At 51.4% G+C, this 24,758-nt stretch overlaps 1 protein-coding gene across 1 annotated transcript in view; it reads right to left on the bottom strand.

Moving 5' to 3' along the window:
- The window catches only part of TOGARAM2 (TOG array regulator of axonemal microtubules 2), a 34,559-nt gene extending 20,855 nt beyond the window's left edge, over positions 1 to 13,704 (bottom strand). Inside the window, 12 exon segments of the mRNA XM_049784692.1 lie at positions 304 to 465; positions 668 to 818; positions 1,277 to 1,434; positions 4,508 to 4,529; positions 6,504 to 6,722; positions 7,177 to 7,388; positions 10,057 to 10,299; positions 11,506 to 11,607; positions 12,232 to 12,293; positions 12,335 to 12,375; positions 13,338 to 13,475; positions 13,663 to 13,704. Coding sequence (XP_049640649.1) covers positions 304 to 465; positions 668 to 818; positions 1,277 to 1,434; positions 4,508 to 4,529; positions 6,504 to 6,722; positions 7,177 to 7,388; positions 10,057 to 10,299; positions 11,506 to 11,607; positions 12,232 to 12,293; positions 12,335 to 12,375; positions 13,338 to 13,475; positions 13,663 to 13,704 — 1,552 coding nt within the window.
- Positions 13,705 to 24,758: the final 11,054 nt, after the last annotated feature.

Raw genomic sequence — 24,758 nt, 5'->3', positions numbered from 1 at the left:
GCACCCAGTAGTGTTCAGGGGTTACTTCTGGTTTTTCACTCAGGAATCATTTCAAGTGACCAACTAGGATGCCAGAGACCAAGCCTGGGTCAGCCATGTGCATGGCAAATACTATACTTGCTGTATTACAGCTCCAGGAACCAGTTTAGGGATTTCAGAGCACATAACCAGGATAAGCTCTGAGCATAGCCAATAGTGGCCCCAATACATACATACATACATACATACATACATACATACACACACACAAACACACACATACACACACACAACATTCTTACCCCAGTAGTTCAGGGCCCTCACCTGATGCATGGCGGGCGAAACTGGGCTCCTGCCTGCTGACAGGGATGCTGGGGAGGGAGGCTCGGTTGGCACGTCGCCTCAGGGGGCCACCGATGTCTCTGAGGGGGCTGCTTCTCCCCATGGGAACAGACTGGGTCCCGCTACCCCTCAGGGGAAGGAGGCCTGGAGAAAGAGAAGGTTCTAGAATAAGATGCCATTCTGTGCTGGTCCCTGGCATTCTCCCTTGAAATGGCTCCTCTGTGGAGTATGAGAGAAGATAAGACTCTCTGTCCTGTCTCTGTGACTCAGAAGGACCAGGCAGTCCTTAGGCTGGCCAACAAGATCACTAGTCTGGTGAGGTTAGGGACATCCCTGCACCCCATACCTTCCTTCGTCAGAGTCCGCCTCGAGGCCAGACCCTGGGCTGGGACCTCCTGCTCCCTGTCGGGCTCCCTGGCCCTCCTCAGCAGCTCCATCTCCTTCATCTGCTTCAGCCGCATCTTCTCCTGGGCAGACCTGGAGATGGTGACCTGGCTCTGATGTAGAGAAAAGGGCGCCAATGTGCTCTAGGCCTCAGAGGCAACTGCTTGTAAGTCCTTCAGCCTCTAAAGGGGCCAGTCAGCCACTGTTCTGGAAGTGGCCAAGGACACCCCACAAACACAAACCTTTCCAAAGGTACCCCCTGGACTTGGCTCCATTGCTACCTTGGGGATTGTTGTTCAGATACTGGGCTGGGCTCACCTATTGACTGTTCTCCCCACCCTTAGGAACAGAAACCAAGTGGGACTTCTTGTGTCCTCCCCACTAGACTGACTCCTGCCCACCCTCCCTGCCTCTCCTGCTTTTCCCTTCCTTCAGCTCCTACACAGCTATCTGTGGCTCTGCCTGAGGTACTGGGCCTTGGGGGGTCTCCTTGCCCCCCACAGGAAGCTCACAGAAGGTCACACCTTGGAAACCTGGTTGAGTTCATACCACCTGGCCCAATTCCTCCTACCTTGGCACCACCCTCCTTCTGGTCCTCTTCTCTCAGAGTGAGACGGGTATGGGTGAAGGCAAAGGCTGTAATTGTTGGCGCAGACTGAGAGGAAGGCTGGGCAGACTTCTCGGGGGCAGCAGGCCTATCTCTGCCAGGAAGGGCTGAAGCTTTGTGCTCTGAGGAGTCAAGGAGAGAGTGATGCTAAGAAGAGCAGCATCTGGAGGTACCATCACCTCCTTAGGCTATTCCAAGAACTCTATTTCCCTTAGTTTGTGCATATTTTACTCCCTAAGCTCTCAACCCTGGACTCCGCTGTTTATTAAGTGGAAAAAGACACGTTAACTTTACAAAAGCATTGACAGACCTAGAATGAGACATTGAAGGACAAACATCGCCTTCATTTCATCTGTCCTTCCATGTATCTGTCCGTCCATCCATCTGTGAATCCATCCATCAGTCCATCTGCATCCACACATTCATCATTCTGACTCTTTATCCTTCCATTCACCATTTATCCATCTGTCCATCCATCTTCCATCTGCCCACCTATCCACATGCACATCTACCCTTCTGTGCTGTCCATTCATCCACTCTTCTATTTTGTCCATCCATCCATACACCACTCATCTATTCATCCAACCATCCATTCATCTATTCACCATCCATTCAACCATGCACCTACCTATCCATCTATTCATCTATTTGTCCATCCAACTATCCATCCGTCTATTCATCCATATTTCCATCCAACCACCCATCCATCTATCTCTCCAAACATCCATACACCCACCCATCAATTCATCTACCCACACACACACCCATCCATCTATTCATCCACCCAACATCCATTGATCTACATTCATTATATATATATCCCTCTGTCCATTCATTCATCTACCCATCCATCTATCTTTCTGTCCATCCATACATCCACCTATCCATCTACCCACAAATCTTTCACACCTTATTCTAAATGAGTAGAGGGAAGGTGGAAGGGAGAAGACAGCTGAAAACAGGATCAGATCAGTTATCTAAAAGGTTGGGATATTTCTTGGGAGCTAAAATATATCTCAACTGAGAAGCATGTACCTCCAGAAAAGGGGGGAAAAAACAGACCACTGACTGTCTCCTGCCATCCAGTCACCTCCTGAGACTATGACATGAATAAAGGGACTGAGAGGTAGAACTACGCTATTAGCCAATAAAACCCCACAACCTTCAGATGTTCTTCTGACAGCAAAACACAAATTCATTTCAAATCCATAGTGCCTCCTTGACCTTCTAGATTTTTCCACTTAATTTCTCTTCAGTCCGTGTCTGATTACAGAGACAAAGTGGGCTCAGTTTATTCTTTTTTTTTTTTTTTCATGAAAGACTTGCTCGCCAATTTTCCCTTCCCACAGAGTATGGAGCTCTCGGGTAAACCTGCAGTATATGGGGGGGGGTGTCTACCACCTTGAAAGAGGTGCCATTTGTGGCTGCCTGAAACTGCAGAATACATGTAGGTCGGGGTCTCTGCCAGGCTCGCAGCTTACCCCATCTTCTACCCAACCCATGCATTCTCCAGAGGGATTCTTCAACAAGGAGAATTTGAAGAGCTGCAAGGATCAAAGGCCAGGACAAAACTTCCAGGTTCCCCCAGTAAAGAACTGGGTAGAGGGCACCTGTGCCCACATGCCAGCTGGCATGGCAAGGAGTGTGAGAGTACCAAAGCCTGAGCAAACCCTAGTCTTGAGAATGCCTCGTGAACCCCTACCATGGCCCTGGTTCCCAGCCTGAGAACCAGAATTCCGGTCACCCATGAGCACTTTCTTTTATGTGTTTCTCCCCGAGCACCACTTCCAAACACAACTGCTATGTCCTTGCAACCTGCTCAGAGTCAAAACCCCAAACCCAGATATGTGGATCTGAAGCAGAGAGCAGAGGTGGCAGGAGGGGACAATGAGAGTCCAGTCTCATGCCTGCAGCCTGCACTGCCCTTCTCTGAAAGAGCACTTGGGTTGCCAGTTCTACCCAAAATCATACAGCCAGGATCAGGAAAAACAACTCATGCAAGGCTCCATACCAGTCACTGGGGAAGTCCCAGAGACTATGGCAGCCATGGCAGTTGCTAGGCCCAAAACAGTGGCCAGACAGGACAGGACTCACTTCCTACAGTGCAGGAAGGACTCCAATTTGCACTAACAATCCAGGCCATCAGTTCCTTTGGTCCCTTTGAGATCTGAACCTTTCCTCACTGTCCTCACGTGGTCAACTCCCCTGATCTGTCCCCTCCCATCACCTCTTCTTTGCCCCATTCACCTGACCTGTCCTGTGCCCTTGTCCCTGATACCCCAGGACCAGCTGGCTAAGCCTTTGTGGGGTTTACCATCCCCCTTCATGTTATATGAGCACTGAAGGGACCTGATCCAGAGGAATCCAATGGAACCAAGACTGCTTCAGTGACTGCAGATGGGAGCAGAGAGGTTGATGGATTCCAGGGGTGGGCAAGACAGGTGCTGCCCTTTACTAGCACCCTGAGCCTACCAGGTACCTTAGAGACAATTTCATTCGAATCATAAATCACCAGTGAGGGCGGAGTGGTGGCACAAGTGGTAAGGCGTCTGCCTTGCAGATACTAGCCTAGGACGGACCGTAATTAGATCCCCCAGCGTACCATATGGTCCCCCAAGCCAGGAGAAATTTCGGTGTTCATAGCCAGGAAATTTCTGAGTGCATAGCCTGAGCATCACTGGGTGTGGTCAAAAACAAAACAAAACAAAACAAAATATAAAAATAAACAACTTTTGGGGCCGGATAATGGTGCAAGCTGTAAGTCTTGCATATGTTAGTCTAGAACGGACTGCAGTTTGATCCTCCGGCATCCCATATGGTTGGTCCCCCCAGCCAGAAATGATTTCTGAGCACATAGCCAGGAGAAACCCCTAGCGTCACTGGGTATGGTCAAAATAAATACATAAATCACCAGTGAAAATTAACATTCAGACATCCAAGCCCACGTCATGGACCCAAGTGCAAAAGGAGGTCTCCTACCCACTCCAGACCTGGAAGAAGGGAAGCTCAAAGCCCCACTCCCCCAACCAATTCCTTTTTCCCCCATCCCAAGAGGAAAGCACTGCTTCTCCTGCAGGGTGAACCCAGCTGCCCACTGGAGGTGGGCCTACTTCTCCCAAATCTGACCCCATGACCCAGCCCATTACACAAGACTGAAAACATGAGGAGATGGGGTTCAGCATGCAAGGTACGTACCCAGAGTTTTTGGGGTCCTCTCCTGAACCAACCTTCAAAGAATAGGGGAGAGAGAAGCATCATAAGAGACGATGTCATGGAGTTGTGAGAGGCTCAGATGTGGGTGACCGCAGTGGGGGGCATGGCAAAGGGACTAGGAGATCCTCCGAGGGAGACACTGTTGGGCCCAGAGCCCATCACCTCCCCAGGAAGCCACATCCACAGGATGCCAGCATAAAAGCACCAGCCCCTGAAGGCTGCCCAACACCCCATAGATGCAGGCTGAGCCCCCCAGCTCAGAGGGATGAAACTAAGTGTCTGCCTGCCTGTGAGAGCTCAGAGACCCTGGGGGACAGTGAGATGGTGACAGTCTCCCTTTGCCCTCCTGGGTCTCCCCTTAGGTGCTGAGAGGACATGCCGTTGTGCTACCCAGAAGTTCCATCCCAAGCCCCCAGAGACCAGGGTCGCCTTGCACCCCTCTTAACATTCACACAATTGGTACCCCAGAATCCTATTGTTCACCCATCATCACTCTAGAGAGATAATGGAAGCACCAGGAAGTGCCAGCAAGAAGACACTGTGACCACCTGTAACACCTGTAACACCTGGTAACACTCACCCCTCCCACTCTCCTCCCAAGGAAAACCTCTTGCACATGCTCACTGCATGGTCCCTTTGTGGGCACATGAGGGACCCTGAAGCCTGAGGCAGGCCCTACCTCTGGCCAGGGAGATCACTTGGCCTCTGAGGATAACTCAAGATGTGCTGTCTTGGGGGACTGTGTGCTAGGGACCCAGGGTCACTGAGGGACAGAGCATTGCTTCAGCTGCCCCCCAAAACAGACGCATCACAGAGTAGGAGTGGGGACCCCGTGAAGGGAATGTGGCAGTGAGTGTGGGACCTTGATGAGGAGCTCAGGGGCCCATCTTTGCTTTCAGTTTCTTTCTATGCTGTTGTTCTTTGAAGGGAAAGGGGATTGGGGGTGGGGGGAGACCATGTCCTTCAGTGCTCAGGAGCTAGAGGGCCAATTCCTGGCTCTGTGCTCAGGACCCTGTGGGGGTCCCTTCAGACTGGCCGTTGGTGCCTTTGGATCTGTCCGTCCACCCACTGACAGGGCCATATTGGGGCAGGAAGTCCTGAAGCCACACGGGGGCGGGCACAGGCCTGACCACATCCTGCACAGGCCAACCTAGGCGTTAACTGCCACTTGAAGGCTGCGGGTCCTGCTGTTCTGAGCAAGGTACAGACACACACAGACACACATGAAGTCCTGCGTGATACCAAGAGGACTTGGGGGCAGGGACAGGAGGGTGTCAGAGCAGAAGGGAGGAGGAAAGGCCACCTCTGTAGTCAGGGCCTAGAGAGTGTCTGAAGAAGCTGAGAGCGCGCACACATGCACACACACCTATGCCAGACACACACATGTTCTCACATACAAATTTTCACACCCATTTTCCCCACACATTCAGGTATTTCTTGCACACACACAGTCTCACACATTTCATATACACACACATTCTTTCCCCCCACACACACGTGCTCTCAAACACACACATATTGTCACACACACAGGCTCTCACATTTTCACATATAGACACACATCCTTTACACACACACACACACACAAGCTCACACATACAGATCTCTCTCACACACATGTTCTCCCCACACAGACTCATGCTCCCACACATTTTCTCACACATATACAAACTCTCATACCCTTGCTCCCTTTGACACGCAATGCACACAAATTCACACACTTGCTCTGACATTGATCAGACTCTGCTCACGGATGCCCTATCGGTGAAGAAAGCCTTTAGTGGCCGGCGCTGTCATGGCCCATGAACTTGATGACAACAGGAGGCACCCCACAAAGGAAGCATGGTCAAGGGCCTGGGAAAGGACCAGATACTGAACTCAAGAACCACAGGGGCCAGGCTAGGAAAGCTGGGGCTCCCGAGATTCTGGCCTTCACCCTTTGAGTCCCCAGAATTCTGTTCTGGCCCAAAGGTCCAGCCCTGGGAGCTGAGAAAGGGGGCGCCTACCGTGTGGGAGGGGCCCTGAGGCCAATGAGAGTGTCCTGGGCTGGAGACAGGAAGGCAGGGAAGGAGCCAGGAGGGCAGAAGGAGGTGGTGGCAGGCAGTCCAGCCTTGGGGATGGGGGGGATCACCAGGCCCCCTAGAGACTTGTGCATCTTCTCGTCGTTGCAGTGCAGGTACTGTCCCGAGATCTGCACCTGGAGGATGGTCGAAGGGATTGGGGGTGTCTAGTTCCTGCTCACATCTACCCTCAGGCTTCCTCATTGGGGTCCTTCCAACCCCTTGTGCAGGTTGCACTTACAAGTTGTCTTGTTGGTTTCTCAGCAGCACACCCTGGGACTCTTTGAGCTCAGACACCAGGTCAGGTTCCCCACAGCCTCCCTGTGCCAACCCTGGGGATGTTTCTAGGCATGAGTTTTCTGTTCTCACTTTCCTGACATCCTAGACCATCCAGGCTGGACGGGAAGGTCGAAAGCATCTGAATAGACCAGAGACCCAGGGCAAGAGTGGAGACCACATCGCTTCAGTATCTAAGGGCTGATCCAGTCGCCCCAGGGAAAGTCGGGTCTCAGACAGGGGACCAGGAAAGGTCAGAGGTAGAGAAAGGAGGCAGCAGAGAAAGGCAGGATGGGCTGTGGGGAGATGTCTCACCTCCTGGGCATCAGGTCGAAGGTCCTTGGGGGCCCCATGACTCACGGGCGGGTCCAAGAGTGTCTCTTTGGCTGCAGCGGCCTCAGGAGTGGTGGGGATGCTCTGGATGGGGGGCATCGGCCGGGGGACCCGCAGCAACCTCTGGGAGGTGGCCCGAGGGATAGTGCTCCGCAGGGGAACCCCTTTGGGGCCTCCCAAAGGCTCCAGAGAAACTGGGGGCAAGAGGGGACATGGGAGACATTAGTTCCTTGAGTCTGGGGTGTGGTAGGTAATGGGAAGCTTGAAGACGATAGTCAGATGGAGGAGGGGAAGCAGCTCCACCTCTCCAGCAGACTGGTGTGTCCTGGCCCCCTTTGTCACCTGAGGTCAGAAGTGCCCTCAAAGTCTAGTATTTAAATTCAAAGGCTTTTCGGGCAATGGCTAGACCAGGAAGGGGAACAGCAGGCTCCAGTCGGAGACAACCATATGCCACCCAGGCCAGCCATTGCCACTTCTATGCCAAAGAGGCTGACTCTCGTATCCTCATAGTCACACACACACACACACACCCCTGGCATTTCAGTGGGATAGGCAAGCCCTGTTGTTTCCCACCCCCAGTCCTTTCAGCTGACTGTGTGATACATCTCTAGAGTCATTGGACCTTGTCTAAAGGTGGCCCAGTGGATTGTTCATTGGTGAACAATGGTGGATTGTTCATTCCACAATCCCCAGAGAGGGAGAAAGATCCCCATGGCCCCTGACTGGGTAGGACAAGAGACTCAGGTCTGGCAGAAATTCTAATGCAGGAAATAATCCACACACATTTGGGAAGGAATAGCAAGTCAGAAACTAACACCGCAAGCTGTTCAACCACAACGCAGTCGTTCCACTATGTGAAACCATAAACCAAGATGGCAGCTGCTCCTCCAGGTCGTCTGAGTAGCTTTTATTGGAATAAACAAAGCCCATCCCCAGGGGAGTGTAAAAACCAGATGAGCAGGCAATGGAGAAACATCTTTTTTAACAGGAAAACCAAAAGAACCAATTGAGAGACATATAATTAGAAGGCAATATGAGGACCAATCAATCCAAAGGCCTCTACCAACACCCCAGGCTCTCTGAAACTTTGTTAGAGATGTGTGTCCATCCGCTACACTTGATCTTAGCCAAAAGATCAAGAAGCAATTGTGTCCATTCACTAGACTTCCCACTTCAAGCAGCAGCAACTCCCAGGCTGCCCAGGGGAAGCGCAGAACTGGACCAGAGTTCAGGATGGTCTTTGCCAATATTGGGGTACTGAGAGTGGGGGGACTCACATTGGACTCTCAAGGGCTTTTTGATTCCAACTCCATCAAAGGATTTGACTCATAATGGCCAAATCAAAATAACTTCTCCAGAGGCTGGAGCGATAGCACATCAGGGAGGCCATTTGCCTTGCACCCAAGTTCAATCCCCCAGCATCCTATCTGGTCCTCTGAGCCTGCCAGGAGTGATTTCTGAGCACAGAGCCAGGAGTAACCCTGAGCACTTCCAGGTGTTACCCCGCCCCCCAAAAAAAATTAAAAAAAAAATAAAAAGAGAAAGTAACATGCTCAAGACAGAACATGAGCTTCTCAAAAGGCGAACAAAGCCACATTCAGCTTTCTCACTCTTGCTATCACCAGAGTGGATTAGTTCTAAAGAACACCCCACCACAGCCAGGAGAAGAGTGAGAAGAAAGGGCAGTAGGGGATAGTCGCTCCACACACCCAGTGTTCAGAATACTGAGAACAGTTTTCAACAAACCCTCAGTGACTTAAGTATTGGGATCCCCAGGATGCAGGGCAGGAAATTTAGCCTCCACAAGCTGACTGAGACCCCAAAGTTTCAGGATGAAGAATTGAACCTGCCCTGTGACCTGGGTTTGAGCAACCCCCGTGCCCTGAGGAGAGACAAGGTGTTGGCGGCATCCTCTGCCCTTCCAGGTTCCCAACACCTTCCAGGACCCCCAACATTTCCATGGCCAAGTCCAGATGGAGGTTTGGAGCAGTCCACAAGAAGATTCACCCCTGCAGCCCTGGCAGGGAGTGGAGGGGAGAGAACTGGACCTTACCAGGAGTCTTAGGATACCAAGACAAAAGGGAGCTGGGGAGGCCCTGCAAGGGGGCTGAGCAGAGAAAGGGATGAGGATTGAAGATATATAGCTGGAGTGAGGACAGTTCCACCACCGAGGCAGGGCAGAGCACCCCACTCCAGGAATGGGTATCTAAAGGGCAAGATAAGGAGCACCAGCAAACACCAAGGTGGGTACTCTGGGTACACCCCAGAAATTATGGCACAGTTTTGGATTTTTTTTTGTTTTGGGGTCACACCCTGTGATGCTCAGGGGTTACTCCTGGCTTCTTGGGGGACCATATGGGATGCCGGGGGATCGAACCACGGTCCATCCTAGGCTAGCGCAGGCAAGGCAGGCACCTTACCTCCAGCGCCACCGCCCGGCCCACAGTTTTGGATTTGAGGTTTTATTTTGGATTTGGTTTGCTTTGAGTCACACACAGAAGTGCTCGGGGGTTACTCCCGGCTCTGCACTCAAGAATCACCCCTGACAGTGCTCAATAAACCAGATGGGATGCCAGGGATCGAACCCAGGTGGGCCGCTTGCCAGGGAAGTGCCTTACCCACTACTCTATCTCTGCAGCTCACAGTAGTGTGGTTTTTGTAAGCACTTTGGGCAGGAGTGCATGGTAAAAACCAAGCCCTTCTCCATGTTTTACAGAATTCCCAAGGGCAGGCTAGAGGAGGTGAGGTGGCAGTGGGGAGACTCCTACAGAGGACAGACCTCAGGGAGGGGGCTGAGGGGATGAAGAGTTGACAGAATCCAGTGCCAGCATGCCTGGTTGCCCTGAGCTTGGGGGAGCTCACCTCTGGAAGATGCTGCCAGGCCCTCAGAGAGTCTCCTCTTCTTGAGCTTGTCCTTGATCTGGGTGGTGTCCCGGGCCACACTGTGCGCCTCCGACTCCCACTCCAGGGGCAGAGCCCCGAGGGTCCCAGCGTGGCCATTCCTGGCCTGCCAACCCTTCAGGGGTGCACCCAGCTGGAGGGGACCAGGGCCAGGTGGCAGCTGCTTCTCTGGTAGGACACTGGAGGGTGCAGTCTGCAGGGAGGCTGAGGGAGAGAGACAAGAGCTGCTGGGCCCTAAGCAGGGTGTCCCTGAGCTGCCCACTTCCCTTGATGTCAGTGTGACTACTCATCTCTTCAGTTCATTCATTCCCAAGTAGGAGCCTCCCCTACTTGTCATGACCTACCCAGGGGTGCAGGAGCGAGAGTCCACGCCCAGCTCGAGTGCCAAGGGCATGGAAATTCCCAGAGACAACCCCCCATGCCCCCAGACCTCAGGGCCCACCAGATCATTCAGTGTGATGGGCTCATCTGCCACATATCAAAATCAAGCAAAAATACCAGCAATGGTGAGGCCAGAGACAGTAAAGAGGATTGGAGCCAGAGCGAGAGCACAGCAGAAGGGCATTTGCCTTGCACACTTCAGTCCCAGATTCGATCCCCAGCATCCCATATGATCCATGGAGTCTACCAAGAGTAACCCCTAAGCCCAGCCGGGTGTGGCCCAAAAACCAAAAAGACATGTCCCCAGTGTGACACATGATATGGGAGGCATCCGTTGAATTCTCATGCTTAGGAGAAGGTTCCAGAAAGCCTGGTCATCTCAGGAATGCTTCCTCTGAGGGGTCAAAAGAGAAGCGCTTGGAACCTTTTCTGTCCTCTTGGACAGTCTCCGATGCCTGCGCCCACTGCTGGGTGGCCATAACAGGGCGATCAGATGTTCCATCCAAGCCCCAGGCCGGGCGCCATGAGCAGGAGGCCACCATAACAGCTGGACACTATGGCAGGACCACTGCGACCTGAACATCTCCAGAGAGATACAGACAGCCCCGCTCTTCCTCAACCAGGACACCAACCACAGGTGGGGAATGGGGAACAAAGCATGATCCCAGGGTAGTAGAAGAGCTGGGGCCTGCCCCGCATCCCAGACACCCCTGCTCAGTGCCTCTCTGTTCACCTCTCTGTTCACCTCTATGACCACCTTCTCTGTCCTCTCTGTCCTCCTCTTGTCACCTTGTTTGTCCACTTTCTATCTACCTTCTACTTCTACTTCTCATTCCACCTCTTTTCTCTGAAGCACAGAATCTAAAGAACCTGCCTGACTCCAAAGGACCTTTGCAGCCGGGCCACAGGACACTCACACTCACCCCCACCCCTGACTCAGCATCTCCTGCAAGGCACAGCTGTTCTGGAGATGCAGCTTCAGGGAGACATACCACCACCACCCCCCCAGGCCCGGTGCTCCCAGCTCACCTTCTCCACAGTTCTGCAGGCTGGAGTCCACGCTTCCTCCCGGCAGTCCCACTCTCCGGGGGACACTGCCACAGTACACAGCCACTGGGGCCAGGACCTTGGCTGGGAGAGAGCCATGGAGAGGGGCCCTCAGAGTCTTGTTTTGAAAACCAGGTGGGGAATCAGATTGTGACTGCTCTCGGCTGTTCCCCAGTCAGTTGATGGGCAGACATGGAGTCACCCAACCAAAGCCCACACCCCGTTTCTCCCCGCTTCTCCTCACTCTCTGATGCTTCACTCCAACCCCCCTTGGTTCCCTTCTGAGCTTCCTTCCTCCATCCCCCTCAACAATCTGATTCCAGGTCTTCTTTGAGGATCACAGGGCCATTCACTCATGGCCACACTTCTTGTCTCCATCCGTAGACCCCCACACTGGGCAGACCCTCAGTCCTGGAGTGACCAGACCCCCTCACCAGCCCATTCCCACTGACTTTCTCTGCCCTTCAGCCTCTCCTGACCTCCCATCTCACCACTGGCGAGCACTACAGAGGCAGGGAGGAGCCTCTCCATGAGGGACTCTGCCCTCAGGGCATAGCAGATGGCCACAGAGAGGAAGAGGGAGATGGCAACAAAGCAGCAATAAAGTGTGTGGAGGCACAACCAGGCTTCCCTCTGGCCCCATCTGTCCTGCCTCAGTTCCAGCTGGTCCCAATGAAGCTTCTCTTCCCTCATTTTGGGGTGCCACACCTTCAGGACTCAGCTCCTCTGGGGCACACTTCAGACTCCCAGCCAGAGTGGAACCAGGGTACCTGCTCCCACACACATAGGGAGTTTGTCTGGGTCTCGTCACCTATCAGTCAGCCATTTGGAACAGATAAGAAGCTTAAAGGACTTGGGTGACAACAGAGGCTCATCCTATCACGGCTTTTAGCCTTTCTAATGATATTTTTATTATTTTTTTTGATATCTTTTTGTTTGTTTGGTTGGTTGGTTGGTTGGTTTTTGGGCCACACCCGGTGGTGCTCAGGGGTTACTCCTGGCTGTCTGCTCAGAAATAGCTCCTGGCAGGCACGGGGGACCATATGGGACACCGGGATTCGAACCAACCACCTTTGGTCCTGGATCAGCTGCTTGCAAGGCAAACGCCGCTGTGCTATGTCTCCAGGCCCTGATATTTTTATTTTTTAATAACGAAATGTGTTTAAGTTGTTTTCATGTTAGGCACCTTGTTTTACAAAACTCTTCCTCCAAAGGTTTTCAGCACACACCCTCCACCAGAGTGTCTGTTTTTCTCCACTTTGGCCTTTCGGCCTAGAGTTCTAGACTTTTCTTAAGTCTTTAGTATCACCCACTTGCCTCTGAGAATCTGCCAGGCAGAGCTGAGGGAGTCCTTAACTGAGGGTTGTTTTCTTCCAGACCCCCATGTTATGGCATCTCCTGCACTGTCCTGCTATGCTTTTGGGTCTATCTAGCCCCTGGCCCACTAGTTCAGGGAGAAGCAGCCCCTTTCTTCCAGGGAAGTCTGGTGGGCGCCCAGTTCTCCAGAGGACTCTGGGGCTCACAGAGCAGCTTCCAAGAGAAGCAAAACCCTGAGCCACCTCTGCAGTAGCCACACATTCATGCCCTGTCAGCCAAGCCCTGTCAGCCAACCCCTTCCTGCCCACAGAGTTCCTCATGGAATAGAGTAGTAGCCCCTCTGCTAAGGGCAGAAGCAGGCCTAGGCTGGGCTTCTAGAACATTCTGTTCCTCTCCCAGAAGACAGCAAACTGAGCACTGAGGGCAGCCAAGAGTTAGGTTCTGGGGGCAGGTACAAGCCTGGGAGAGCTAGGATGGCACAGCGGGGCACCCCTCACCTGGTGAGACAGCATCTCGGGTGCCCATGCCCTAGGCAGAGAAAGGGCCTGGAGGTGGCACTGAGGCAGCAGCTTCTTTGGGGGCTGCAGGTCCAGGCCTGGGGGTGCAGAGGGTCCTGACTTGTAACATCCAGAGTCCTGGGGGCGTCGGGGAGAGAGAAATCAGTTTATGCAGCAAGAACTTGTGAAACCCACATTGAGGGTTTGGCAAAGACCAGCTTAGAGCCAGTCACTTTGCCTATGTGGACTGTCTTGGGCAAGTCCCAGTTTCTGTGTTGGCCCAAGCTGTGTACAGCATTAATGAAGAGTGTCATGGAAATCGCACTCTGGCCTGGTGGGTCACTTTGACATGGACCCCATGGGTCATGGGAGGTAGGACTTTTTTAGAGGGAAATGACTTGGTTTCTGAGACTTGGTTTCTCCTCTAAACCCCTGATCCTCCTTTAGGCCTAGAGTAGGTCCCATCAGGACATACCTGCCTCAGGTGCCTGCTTCCTCCTTGGCTTCTGACCCTCCCTGCCATTCTGTTGACTGGCCATTTAGTCAATCCCAGCCTCTTCCTAGTCTCCCTTAAACCTCCTGGGGTCAGTCATTGATGCTTGCTCGTGACGTAACACCACTTTCCTTCCAGACAACCGGGGTCTCACAGCAGATTCTCTCCTCAATCCTCTTCTGAGAGCATGGTGACACCCCCCCGAGAGGCCAGAATGTGCATAGTCAGAAATAAATGAGGATAAAATCAGGGGAGAGCCCCTTCTTTCTCCTCATTTCTGCTTGTAGGGAGCTCCCAAGAGAGAGTACCTGGGGCCAGGCCAGGTGGCTGAGAACAAATCCCCACTCAGGAAGTGAGAGGCCCTGCCTTCCTTCTGGAAGCCTGCCTGCCGCCAGCACCACAGCGGCCCCAGAAGGCAGAGTCGCTCCTAGCAACCTTTCAGGCCAAACAGAGGTCCCAGCAGTCCCAGGCACGCCTGACCTGGTCCCAGGACTCACCTCCTCATTCAGACAGGGCTTTCCTCACAAATTCACCAGGATTTTGCTCACAAACTCACACAGGACTTTCCTCACAAGCTTTCCCAGAACTTTCCTCACAAACTCATCCAAAACTTCCCTCACATTCTTGCCATGGATTTTTTTTCTTTACAAATTCACCCAAGACTTATCCTCACAGAATCACCCACTTAGAACATTCCTTATTAGCTCAGTCAGGACTTCCCTCACACATTTATGTATGGCTTTTTCCTCACAATCTCAGACAGAATATTTTTCATAGCCAGGGAAAGAAAAAACACTTCTCAGGTGACCAATATTATAAGGGTGTATCACCTGGTAGTTACCAGCAGCCAGGAATGGCCATGAGAGTCCACTGCCAGACCCTATGACCCAACTCTGACCAACATAGAGAATAGACAGGCAGATGCTACTCCTCACAGCCCAGCTGGAGAGTCCCAGGATAAGGAGCACCCTCCCAGGTTGAGTGAAAGTCAACAGGCCAAGGCCCAAGCCCAGTTCCAGGGGAGCTGCAGTTACCTTGGGCTCCCACCACCCCTATTTTTGTGACTTGAGTGCATACAAAAGAGGGTTTTAATTACCACCTTATTCTCACTATCAGCTCCATGCCAGAATCACCTAGAAAACTGATGAAAATGACAGAGTTGGGGAAAGAGGAGTGCATTTAGGCAGTGGCCATGCAGATGGTCAACCCTAGTTTGATCCCCTGAACCATACAGGATCCCTCGAGCATCACCAAAAGTGAGCCCTGAACACAGAGCCAGAAGTAACCCTTGAGCACAGCCCAGTGTGGCCTCAGACAAACAAACAAGGTCTTTCTGAACAGCTGCTCCATCTCCTAAGGCTCCTCAAAGTCACCCCATGATCGCATTCCCCAAGGAAAGGAAACCCAGTCCCACTCTCTTCCTCATTTGCTGGGACAACCCTGTGGGACAGAGGCCCCTCTAGGACAGCCCTGCTCAGACTACACTCTGACTCACCAGGACTATGGGGTCAAAGAGCAGCATCTCCAGCCCAGTAGTAGACTGCTGCTTCTGGCCTTTTATCTATGTCTCCCTCATCTGGGCAAGAAAATCTCCTGGACCCAGAATCCTATGAAACCACAGAGAACCAAGTTCAAACTGTGAGAAAATAGAATCAGATATGCCAACCAAGATAGGAGCAAAGGTTTTGGGGGGTCACATGACTGACTCCCCACACACATGTACCACTTGACACAAGACACCTTCCACTAATCTGGGCCCCAAGAAATAACTGTCCCCTAGTTTCTGGGGACCAGGACCTAACCTCACTCCCCAAGATTCTGGATTCTTCACCAATTCATAGGTGTAGGTCCTAGAATACCTTAGGGGACTGACCATTGTCCTCTCCCTTCCCTAAAAGGTGTTTTCCACAGTGGAATGTTCTGGGGGGCAGTAGAAACCTTGGGTGTAATGAAATACCCCACTGTTTGTTCCCTTAAAGAAGGTAGATTTGCAGGCTGGATGCTGGCCATGTTTTGGGGGATTTTTCCTTGAGAAGGGACCAATTGGTCAATCAGTTTGGCCAATGCACAGAGAGCATGGGTGGATATGGTGGTACTCAGAGGATTGAGGAAGTGCTCTGCTCAGGGGAGGCAGTGGAGACCCAGGCCCCCCATCCTGAATTGCAGAAACTGGGCAGGTTTGTTGGACTCAGCCCTGGAGAGCTCAGAGTTGGAGAGCACCAGATCTCAAGCTTGGGAAATAAGGAAGGCAGAGGACAGTGGAGGCAGGTGAGGGTGGCCATGAAGGACAGAGAGTGGTGTCTAATCACTGGACAGAATGGAACAGCAGTAACAGTCCATGGCAGGAGCTGTGCCCAGGCCAGAAGCAATAAGCCATATACAACTCCTTCCTGCCCCAGCTGCCCCTTGACATCACTGCTGACCTGGACCAAGCCCTGGTTCCAAAGTCTCCTCCATCCTCCAAGGTCCCATCTCCCAAGAGCTGGTTGTCACAAGAGCCAGGAGACAAGCCCCTACACCCCCATGCTGGCCCCCAACATCCCTGGTTCCAGCTGGGTTGGCATGTGGATCAGCAAATCCTGCAGCTGGAGGAGTGAGGACAGCTGAGGTACCCCACAGTGATGGCGCCATGAGTGAATGGGCCCAGATTACGAACCCACTGGGAAGAAACAGAGGAAACTAACATTTCTGTGTCCCACAACGATCTCCCCCACAAGGGCCCCACAGCTTCTGAAATAGAGCCACGGGGCACAGAAGACTGTCCCCCTTTTGCTAGAGATAGGGAATGGGACTTGAATAGGACAACTGACTCCGTAGGGTCACAGAGCTACCAAGTGGAAGCGCCAGGTCCAAAGTCCTCTGTTTCTGGAGACAGAACTCAGAACCTGGAGTAAATGCCCTTAGCTACCTGCTATGTGACTTTTCTTTTTCTTTTAACTTTATTTATTTATTGGTTTTTGGGCCTCACCCGGCAGTGCTCAGGGATTACTTCTGGCTCTGCACTCGGAAATCGCCCCTGGCAGTCTGGAGCCCAAAAGGGATGCCAGGAATTGAACCAGATTCCTCCAGGATCAGCAGTGTGAAAGGCAAATGCCCTACCACTGTGCTATCTCTTTGGCCCCTACTGTGTGACTTTAGACGTGTTAGTAAACATCTATGAGCCTCTGCTTCCTGACACACTGGGCATCGCACCCTCTGTCTCCACAGGTGATTGAAAGATAGAAGTGAGTTGGGGTCAGAGCAAGAGCACAGTGTGGGGGGCACTTGCCTTGCCCATGGCTGACCCAGCTTTGATCCCCAGCATCCCATTGGGTCCCCAGTACCAAGAGTAATTCCCAAGCACAGAGCCAGGAATAACCTTTGTACATCATTGGTATGGCCAAAAATGAAAGAAAATAAAGACAAATGTGGGACCAGATCAATAGCACAGTGTGGAGGGCATTTGCTTTGCATGTGGCTGACCTGAGATCAATCCCTGACATTTCATATGGTCCCCCAGGGCCTGCCAGGAGTGATTTCTGGGAGCAGAGTCTGGAGTAACCCCTAAACACCTCCAGGTGTGGTCCCAAAGCCAAAATAATAATAATAATAATAATAATAATAATAATAATAATAATAATAATAAATATTCCAGACACCAATTATAAAATGGCAACCAATGTTCACTGTCTCTGAACCGAGTAGAATCTCTGTCTAAAAAGCAGGTGTGGGGCTGGAATGGTGGCGCAACGGTAGAGTGTTGGCTTTGCACGTGGCTGACCTTGGGTGAACCTTAGTTCAATCCCCCTTGCATCCCATATGGTCCCCCAAACTAGGAGCGATTTCTGAGCACAGAACCAAGATTAGCCCCTGAGTGTCAACAGGTGTGTCCCCCAAAACAAAAAATAAAAGACAAATGTGTATCTCAGCAGATCTGACCCAGCGAGGCCTAACAAACAGTGCCCACTGTGCGCTGCTGATTCTCTTCTTGTGCTCAGATGTCTCTGGGAGGAACAGTCCTTTCTGAGAGTCTTAGAGACAGGAAGCTACAGACACCTGATGAAGGCTGAGTGACCAATGGGAGGTGACATCTGGGGGGGGGGGGGGAACATGTTCCTTGCCTGACCTGAGCTCCTGGGATGACAGAAGGCATCATGTGGGCTGAGACAGGACACACAACAGTTTAGACACCATTGTGCTGGGATGTGTTCCTAGATCCCTCTGGACCAGAACAATCTGCCCGGAAGGAATCCCAGCTGCCCTGAATGAGCTTCCAGACAACGGTAACCTCCGGTCAATGAGCCAAAGCAAGACCTTTCTGCTGCTTTGATGTCAACACAACAGAAGTTACCTTCTACCTGTTACAGAGCCATGTCTGTGTTGGGGGTATGAGAGAAAGAAAAAGAGAGAGGGAGGGAGGGTGAGAGAGAGGGAGGGCACAATGGATACCAGGATTAGAGTTGTCCTATCCAAGTTGGGCACTACACAAGGTTATCATTACTAATCGTTCCTAAGAGGCCAACATTCACCCTGGCCACTGCAAACCTGTCTGTCCATGTCAGCTCTTTAGTCACTGAATCAAGAGCCTGGGGAAAGAGGAATCTTTTGCTAACTTACCCCCAAAGCACTGTCCCAGTCGGTAGCCCTAGAGACAAAGTGCGCATTGCACACACCTCAACTTACAAAACGTTAGATCTCTGGGGCCTGCCTCCACTTAAGGGAGTGATCTTTACAGAGGAAGAAGAGCCTGTGTTGGAAATTGACCCAAGTTCCACCTTTTGGGGGGCCGGATGTGTCTCGACAAGTTTCTCTGCACTGTTCCCGCCTACTGGGGATCAAGGCTCCTAGCTGTCAATCTGGACCGGAAGAAGCTGTGTGACATTCTGAAGGCCACAGAGTAATGACCCTTGTCCACCACAGAGATGGGCACACATTAAGAAGAATAAGAACAACCAGTGCTGATGTGGGGAAAAAAAGAACTCTCATTCACTACTGGTGGGAATGCTATCTAGTCTGGCCTTTTTGGAAAACAATGTGGGCATTCTTCAAAGCAAACTAAAAATTGAGCTTCCATATGACCCAGCAATACCACACCTGAAATATACTCTAGAGGCCCAAAAACACAATGAGGAAAAGCCCTCTGCATTCCTATGTTCGGTGCAGCACTATTCCCAATACCCAGAATCTGGAAACAACCTAAGTGCCTGAAAACAGATGAGTGATTAAACTGTGGTATATCTACGCAATGAAATAGTACACAATGGGGCCGGAGAGACAGCATGGAGGTAAGGTGTTTGCCTTGCATGCAGAAGGTCGGTGGTTCAAATCTTGGCATCCCATATGGTCCCAAGCCTACCAGGAGCAATTTCTGAGCATAGAGCCAGGAGTAACCTCTGAGCTATTCTGGGTGTATCCCCCCAAAAAAGAAATACTACACAAGCTGTTAGGAAAAATGAAGTCATGAAATTTGCTTATACCTGAGTATACTCAGGTATAATACTCAGGTATAATGAGTATACTCATTTCACTTATACTGAGTGAAATGAGTCATAGAGAGAAAGACAGATATAGAATGAGCAAACTCATCTATAGGATATTAAAAAAAAAAACCATAGTATGAGAATAATACCCAAAGACAAGAAATGATGGGGAGGAAAAGTACAGCTAAGTCAGAGAAAGAACAGTTTTGATAATAATAGTTGGAAACGGTCATTTTGGACAAGAACTGGGAATTGAAAGGAATTAAAGTGATATGCATCACACTCCTTCAGTAATAGTATTGCAAATCTAAAAGGTAAAAATGGAGAGAGAAAGAGAAATGAGAGAGAGAGATAGGAAAGATGACTGCCAAAGAGGCAATGGGTGGGTGACAAACAAAAAGGTACCTGGGGAAATTGGTGGTAAGAAATGAACACTGGTGAAAATCCAGATGTGTATTGGTGTAAAATAAAAATATCCAGAGTTGATGAAATTGTCCAAATGCATTTCTAGCCCCGTAGGCAGACGGGTTTGATGAAGGATAGCAGCAGAGAAATAATACCAAGCCAATGAGGAAAAGATTCAGTGGAGTCAGTCTGCTTTTTACCTCATGGTCTCTCTCTGCCATGCGTTCCCTCTGCACATACCCAAAGCCAGAATTCCTCTCTCATTATTATCCAGAACCCAATCCACCAGGGTGGGGGAAGGTCCTATAATCCAGATGGGCTTTTACATACCAAAAGAAAAAGTGTAGGGCCCAGAAAGATAGCACAGCGGCGTTTGCCTTGCAAGCAGCCGATCCAGGACCAAAGGTGGTTGGTTCAAATCCCGGTGTCCCATATGATCCCCCGTGCCTGCCAGGAGCTATTTCTGAGCAGACAGCCAGGAGTAACCCCTGAGCACCGCCGGGTGTGGCCCCCAAAAAAAACAAAACAAAAAAAAAAAAGAAAAAGTTTAGGGAAAAAGGAAGTTGGGGGAACACCTTTGCTTAAGGTTGTTAGCTTACATGTTGGGACACTGTGAGACCGAAACTCTATGATCAACAACTTTTATATTGTTTTTTGGGGGGTGGCACACCCAGCAGCGCTCAGGGGTTACTCCTGGCTCTGCACCCAGAAATCACTCCTGGGATATGGGATATAGGATGTTGGGGATAGAACCTGGGTCTGTCCTGGGTCAGCAGTGTGCAAATGCCCTACTGCTGTGCAAATGCCCTATTGATGTGCTATCACTCCAGCTTTATTATCAACAACTTTTTTTTTTTTTTTTTGGTTTTTTGGGCCACACCCGTTTGACGCTCAGGGGTTACTCCTGGCTATGTGCTCAGAAATTGCCCCTGGCTTGGGGGGACCATATGGGACGCCGGGGGATCGAACCGCGGTCCTTCCTTGGCTAGCGCTTGCAAGGCAGACACCTTACCTCCAGCGCCACCTACCCGGCCCCCTATCAACAACTTTTTAACTCTGTGATTCAAACTGCATGGTCCACCTTCACTTTAAGTGGCCTGGTCCCTTGGTTCTAGAATGCTTTCTGCATATTCTGGATATTGAGAGATTTAGTCCTGCCCAGTAGTTGGAGTTTTGATCTTGACTCTAGCCTGAGAACATTACCAAGCTCCAGAGGGTTAGGGATAAGTAGAACATCTCTGATCAGACTTTAAATCAAGCCTTTTGTCCAGACATCACTTTGTAAGTCTGTCTATCACAGGAAAATACTTCTGAAAAAGGCCTCCAGGTTAGAAGCTTGGAAGATTTCAGACCAGAGACTGGGAAGAATTTGGTCTATTCTGTTTCCCAGATGATCATGTAGAAAATAGACCCCCTTGTGCAGGGGAAGGAATCTTATTGTGCAGGTCTGGAAAACTGAAAAAGGCTTTATTTATTTGTTTGTTTGTTTGTTTTTCCTTCTAATTTTATGGATGATACTGGAAGGAGTAAGATTTGGGTCAAGGAATCTCTCTCAGAAAGGGGTCGGCAGATTCCACTTTCTGCAGGAACTACAGAAGCCCAGCACCTATCAGAAATGGCCCAGCTCCACGACCTAACCCTATCAAACTTCCAAGCCACCAACTTTGTTTTAGATTTATAAAATCCTGGACCATGGGGCAGGGCGGTGGCGCTAGAAGTAAGGTGCCTGCCTTGCCTGCGCTAGCCTTGGACAGACCGTGGTTCGATCCCCCGGCGTCCCATATGGTCCCCCAAGCCAGGAGCAACTTCTGAGCGTATAGCCAGGAGTAACCCCTGAGCGTCACCGGGTGTGGCCCAAAAACAAAAACAAAACAAAACAAACAAACAAACAAAAATCCTGGACCACATAGCAATAATACTTCAATTATTTTGTGTGTTTATATTTGGGCTACACCCAGCAGCTCTCAGGGGTTACTCCTGGCTCCGCATTCAGAAATTCACTCCTGGCAGGCTCAAGGGTCTGACATGGAATTCTGAGAATCAAACCCAGGTTTGTCCCGGGTCAACCACATAAAAGGCATAAAAAAAAAAACACCTTACCACTGTGCTATCGCTCTGGCTCCAACACCTCAATATTTTATAGTCATGTCAGTCTAGCAGTATCATACAAAATCTTATGGGAAAGTTCCATAGAAATTTCTCAAGCTCGGTGAGCCTAAACAGTAGCACTGAAGTTTCAACTAGAATCAAGCCCAGCCTGATAAATCCTTAGACACTGACTTTAGCACCACATGGAGAGACAGAACAATCATTTCAAATTCATCCTAAGTTTTGATAATTCCATTTGCCTCTGTGTTGTAACAAACAATATAAAGGACATTTGTTTGTGCCTGCATGGAGGCAGGCTAGGGTGGTGGGTGGGAGATTGGGGACATTAGTAGTGGGATTGGGGTTTGAACATTGAGGGCTCCAAATGACTATATTATGAGCAACTTGGCAAATCATGGTGCTATAATCAAAACTGGGGGGGGGGGAATAAAGATTTGATCCAAGCACCAGATAAGCTTTGATGCTTTTCTCGGGCCCCTGTCTGCAGTGCGAAGAATCACAAGAAAGACGTGAGTTGAGTATGTGACTGGTTTTACCTGGACCAGGGGGGAACTAGAGATCTCAAAACAACAGTGCACAGGGCCAAGGGCTGGTGGAGGCAGAGCCCAGAGCACAGAGGAGTGAGGAAAGTGCTCACCCTCTGGGAATGAGGGAAAAAGCTCAAGGGAAAGAGAATGAAACGTTAGCATCCACCTCCAAGAACTGGCACAACAAAACTCACAGACAACACTAGAGCTGGGAGGCGCAGGCTCCAGGGACTTTGCACATCACTTGGGGAAAATTCGGCAAGATCTGAGCAAGACAAAACCTGTAGTCACTGTGATGCACCCCAGAAATGTGTGTGTGTGTGTGTGTGTGAGAGAGAGAGAGAGAGAGATAGAGAGAGAGAGAGAGAGAGAGAGAGAGAGAGAGAGAGAGAGAGAGAGAGAGAGAGACTCAGAACACTTGTAAGAACACCCTAACTAGAGACAATCCCGAGGCCCAACTGGAAACGAAGAAAGAGACTAGGACACGGGGCAGCCCACATCTCTGCTCCGCCCCACTGGTGACCCCACGGAAAATTATGCCCCCGTTTGAGAAGCCAGACAGATGGTGCAGCTCCTGGGAGGCACATTTGGGTTCTGGCAAGTTTCCAGGAGACACCAAGGTAGAAGCTCCAGGGAAATCCAGGCAGGCGGGTGCTAATGGGAGATGGGGTGAGCCTGAGAGAGGTAGAGCCATGAGGAGGCTGCAGGCTGCAGGTGGGCTCGGCTTTCACCTGCTTGTGGGTATGTTTTGACTTTTGTTTGGCGTTTGACTCGCATGCCAGGGAAATCAAGAGCTGCCCAGGTCAGGACTTGGAGGTTGCTCCTGGCGGTGCTCAGGACACCAGGTAGATCAATGTCAAGATATCAAGGTTCCCACAGACATAGAAAGTGCCTCTCTCTCTCTCTCCCTCTCTCTCTCTCTCTCTGTCTCTCTCTGTCTCTCTCTCTCCTCTCTCTTCCCCTCTTCCTCCCTCTCTTTTCTTTCTCTCTCTCCTCTTTGTCTATCTGCTGTCTCTCTGTCTGTCTGTCTGTCTCTCTCTCTCTCTCTCTCTCTCTCTCTCCCCCTCACTCTCAGTCCTACTCAGGAGTATCTGCTCTTCTGTCTACACAGGATGTATTTTTTGATTATTGTGTTTGATTTGTGGACGTTGGACCACATCTGGCAGGGTTCAGGACTTACACCTGACTCTGTGCTCTGGAATCACTCCTGGTGTGCTCAGGGGGCCACATGGGATGCTGGAGATCAAACACGGATCAGCTGCATGCAAGGCAACTGCCCTGCCTGCTGCACTATCGCTCCAGGTCTTGTCTACACAGTTAAACCTAAAATTTTTAAATTTTAGCAGAAGCTCCAGAAACCCTCCTAGCGAGTGGAGCCTAGTAGCTACCCCGGGCTGGGGGATGTTTCTGGCTTTCCCCACTGTGCTCCCCATTGCGTCCTAGGCTCCCTCGTCACCTCCTTCACTCCAGTCTGCCAAGTTTGCTGAGCTGACACAGCCAGCGAGGACCACCCAACCTGGGTGGGGGACAGTTGACAGACCAGGCCCCTTCCTGGCCACTGCACCATCCAGCAACTCTGCTTGGGTCCCTGAACTCTGCACCCCACCTCAGAGGTGCTCCACAAAGCCATGAGGAAATAGCCCTGTGGATTCCAGCCTTTGTCCAAAATGGTGGTTGTGCAAACCCAGTGTTCGGTGGTAGCCTGCGGCCTAACAGACAAAGACACCCCTTCCTCTTCACAGCAACAACCGCTGAGTCCTCAGGATGGATGGGGGGGGGGGTGTTGGGGAGAGTAGTGTTCAAAGCCTCACCAGCAGTCCTGGGGAGCCACCTGGGGAACCCCACTTGCAGAAGGAAAGCCTGAGTTCGGAGAAAGATCCCAAGTGAGAACTGGGGTGAGAATGGACCTGGAAGGTTCCCTCCCTGGTGGGGTCCAAGGAAGTTGAACCCCAGATCACCCTCCCACCTGCCCTAAGGGCAGCCAGACCCATCACCTCTTGCCTCTCCGTCCAGAGGCCAAACTCTGCTACCGGAGGACTCCAGGTTCTGTGCTCGCTCCACCGCCGATGCCGCCTGTGTCCAGGGAGGACGGTCAGGGCAGACCCAGCCTGGCCCGGCCTGGCAGCCCAGCCCGGGGCTGCACCCTCCTGTCTGGGCAGGAGCTAGCCTGGCACTCCTGCTCCCTGCCAGGCTCTCCTGGAATAAACAAGGCTGCGTAGCAACCAGCGCCCGAAGGAGACACGGGCCCTGCTTGGGGGAGACGGGCGGCCTGGAGACGTCTCCCTCGGCTGCCTCTCCTCAGCCTGGCCTGCGAGGCCCTCAGCACTCCCCAGGGGCCGACCTGTCCTATGGGACCATGATGGGGGGGGGGGAAGGGAGAGAGGAGGAAGAAAGAAGAGAGAAAAATGGAAAGAGAGGGAGGGAGAGG

Source organism: Suncus etruscus, chromosome 12 (genome assembly GCF_024139225.1).
Source record: "Suncus etruscus isolate mSunEtr1 chromosome 12, mSunEtr1.pri.cur, whole genome shotgun sequence".
NCBI lineage: Eukaryota > Metazoa > Chordata > Mammalia > Eulipotyphla > Soricidae > Suncus > Suncus etruscus.
This window is presented reverse-complemented; position numbering and strand designations above follow the sequence as displayed.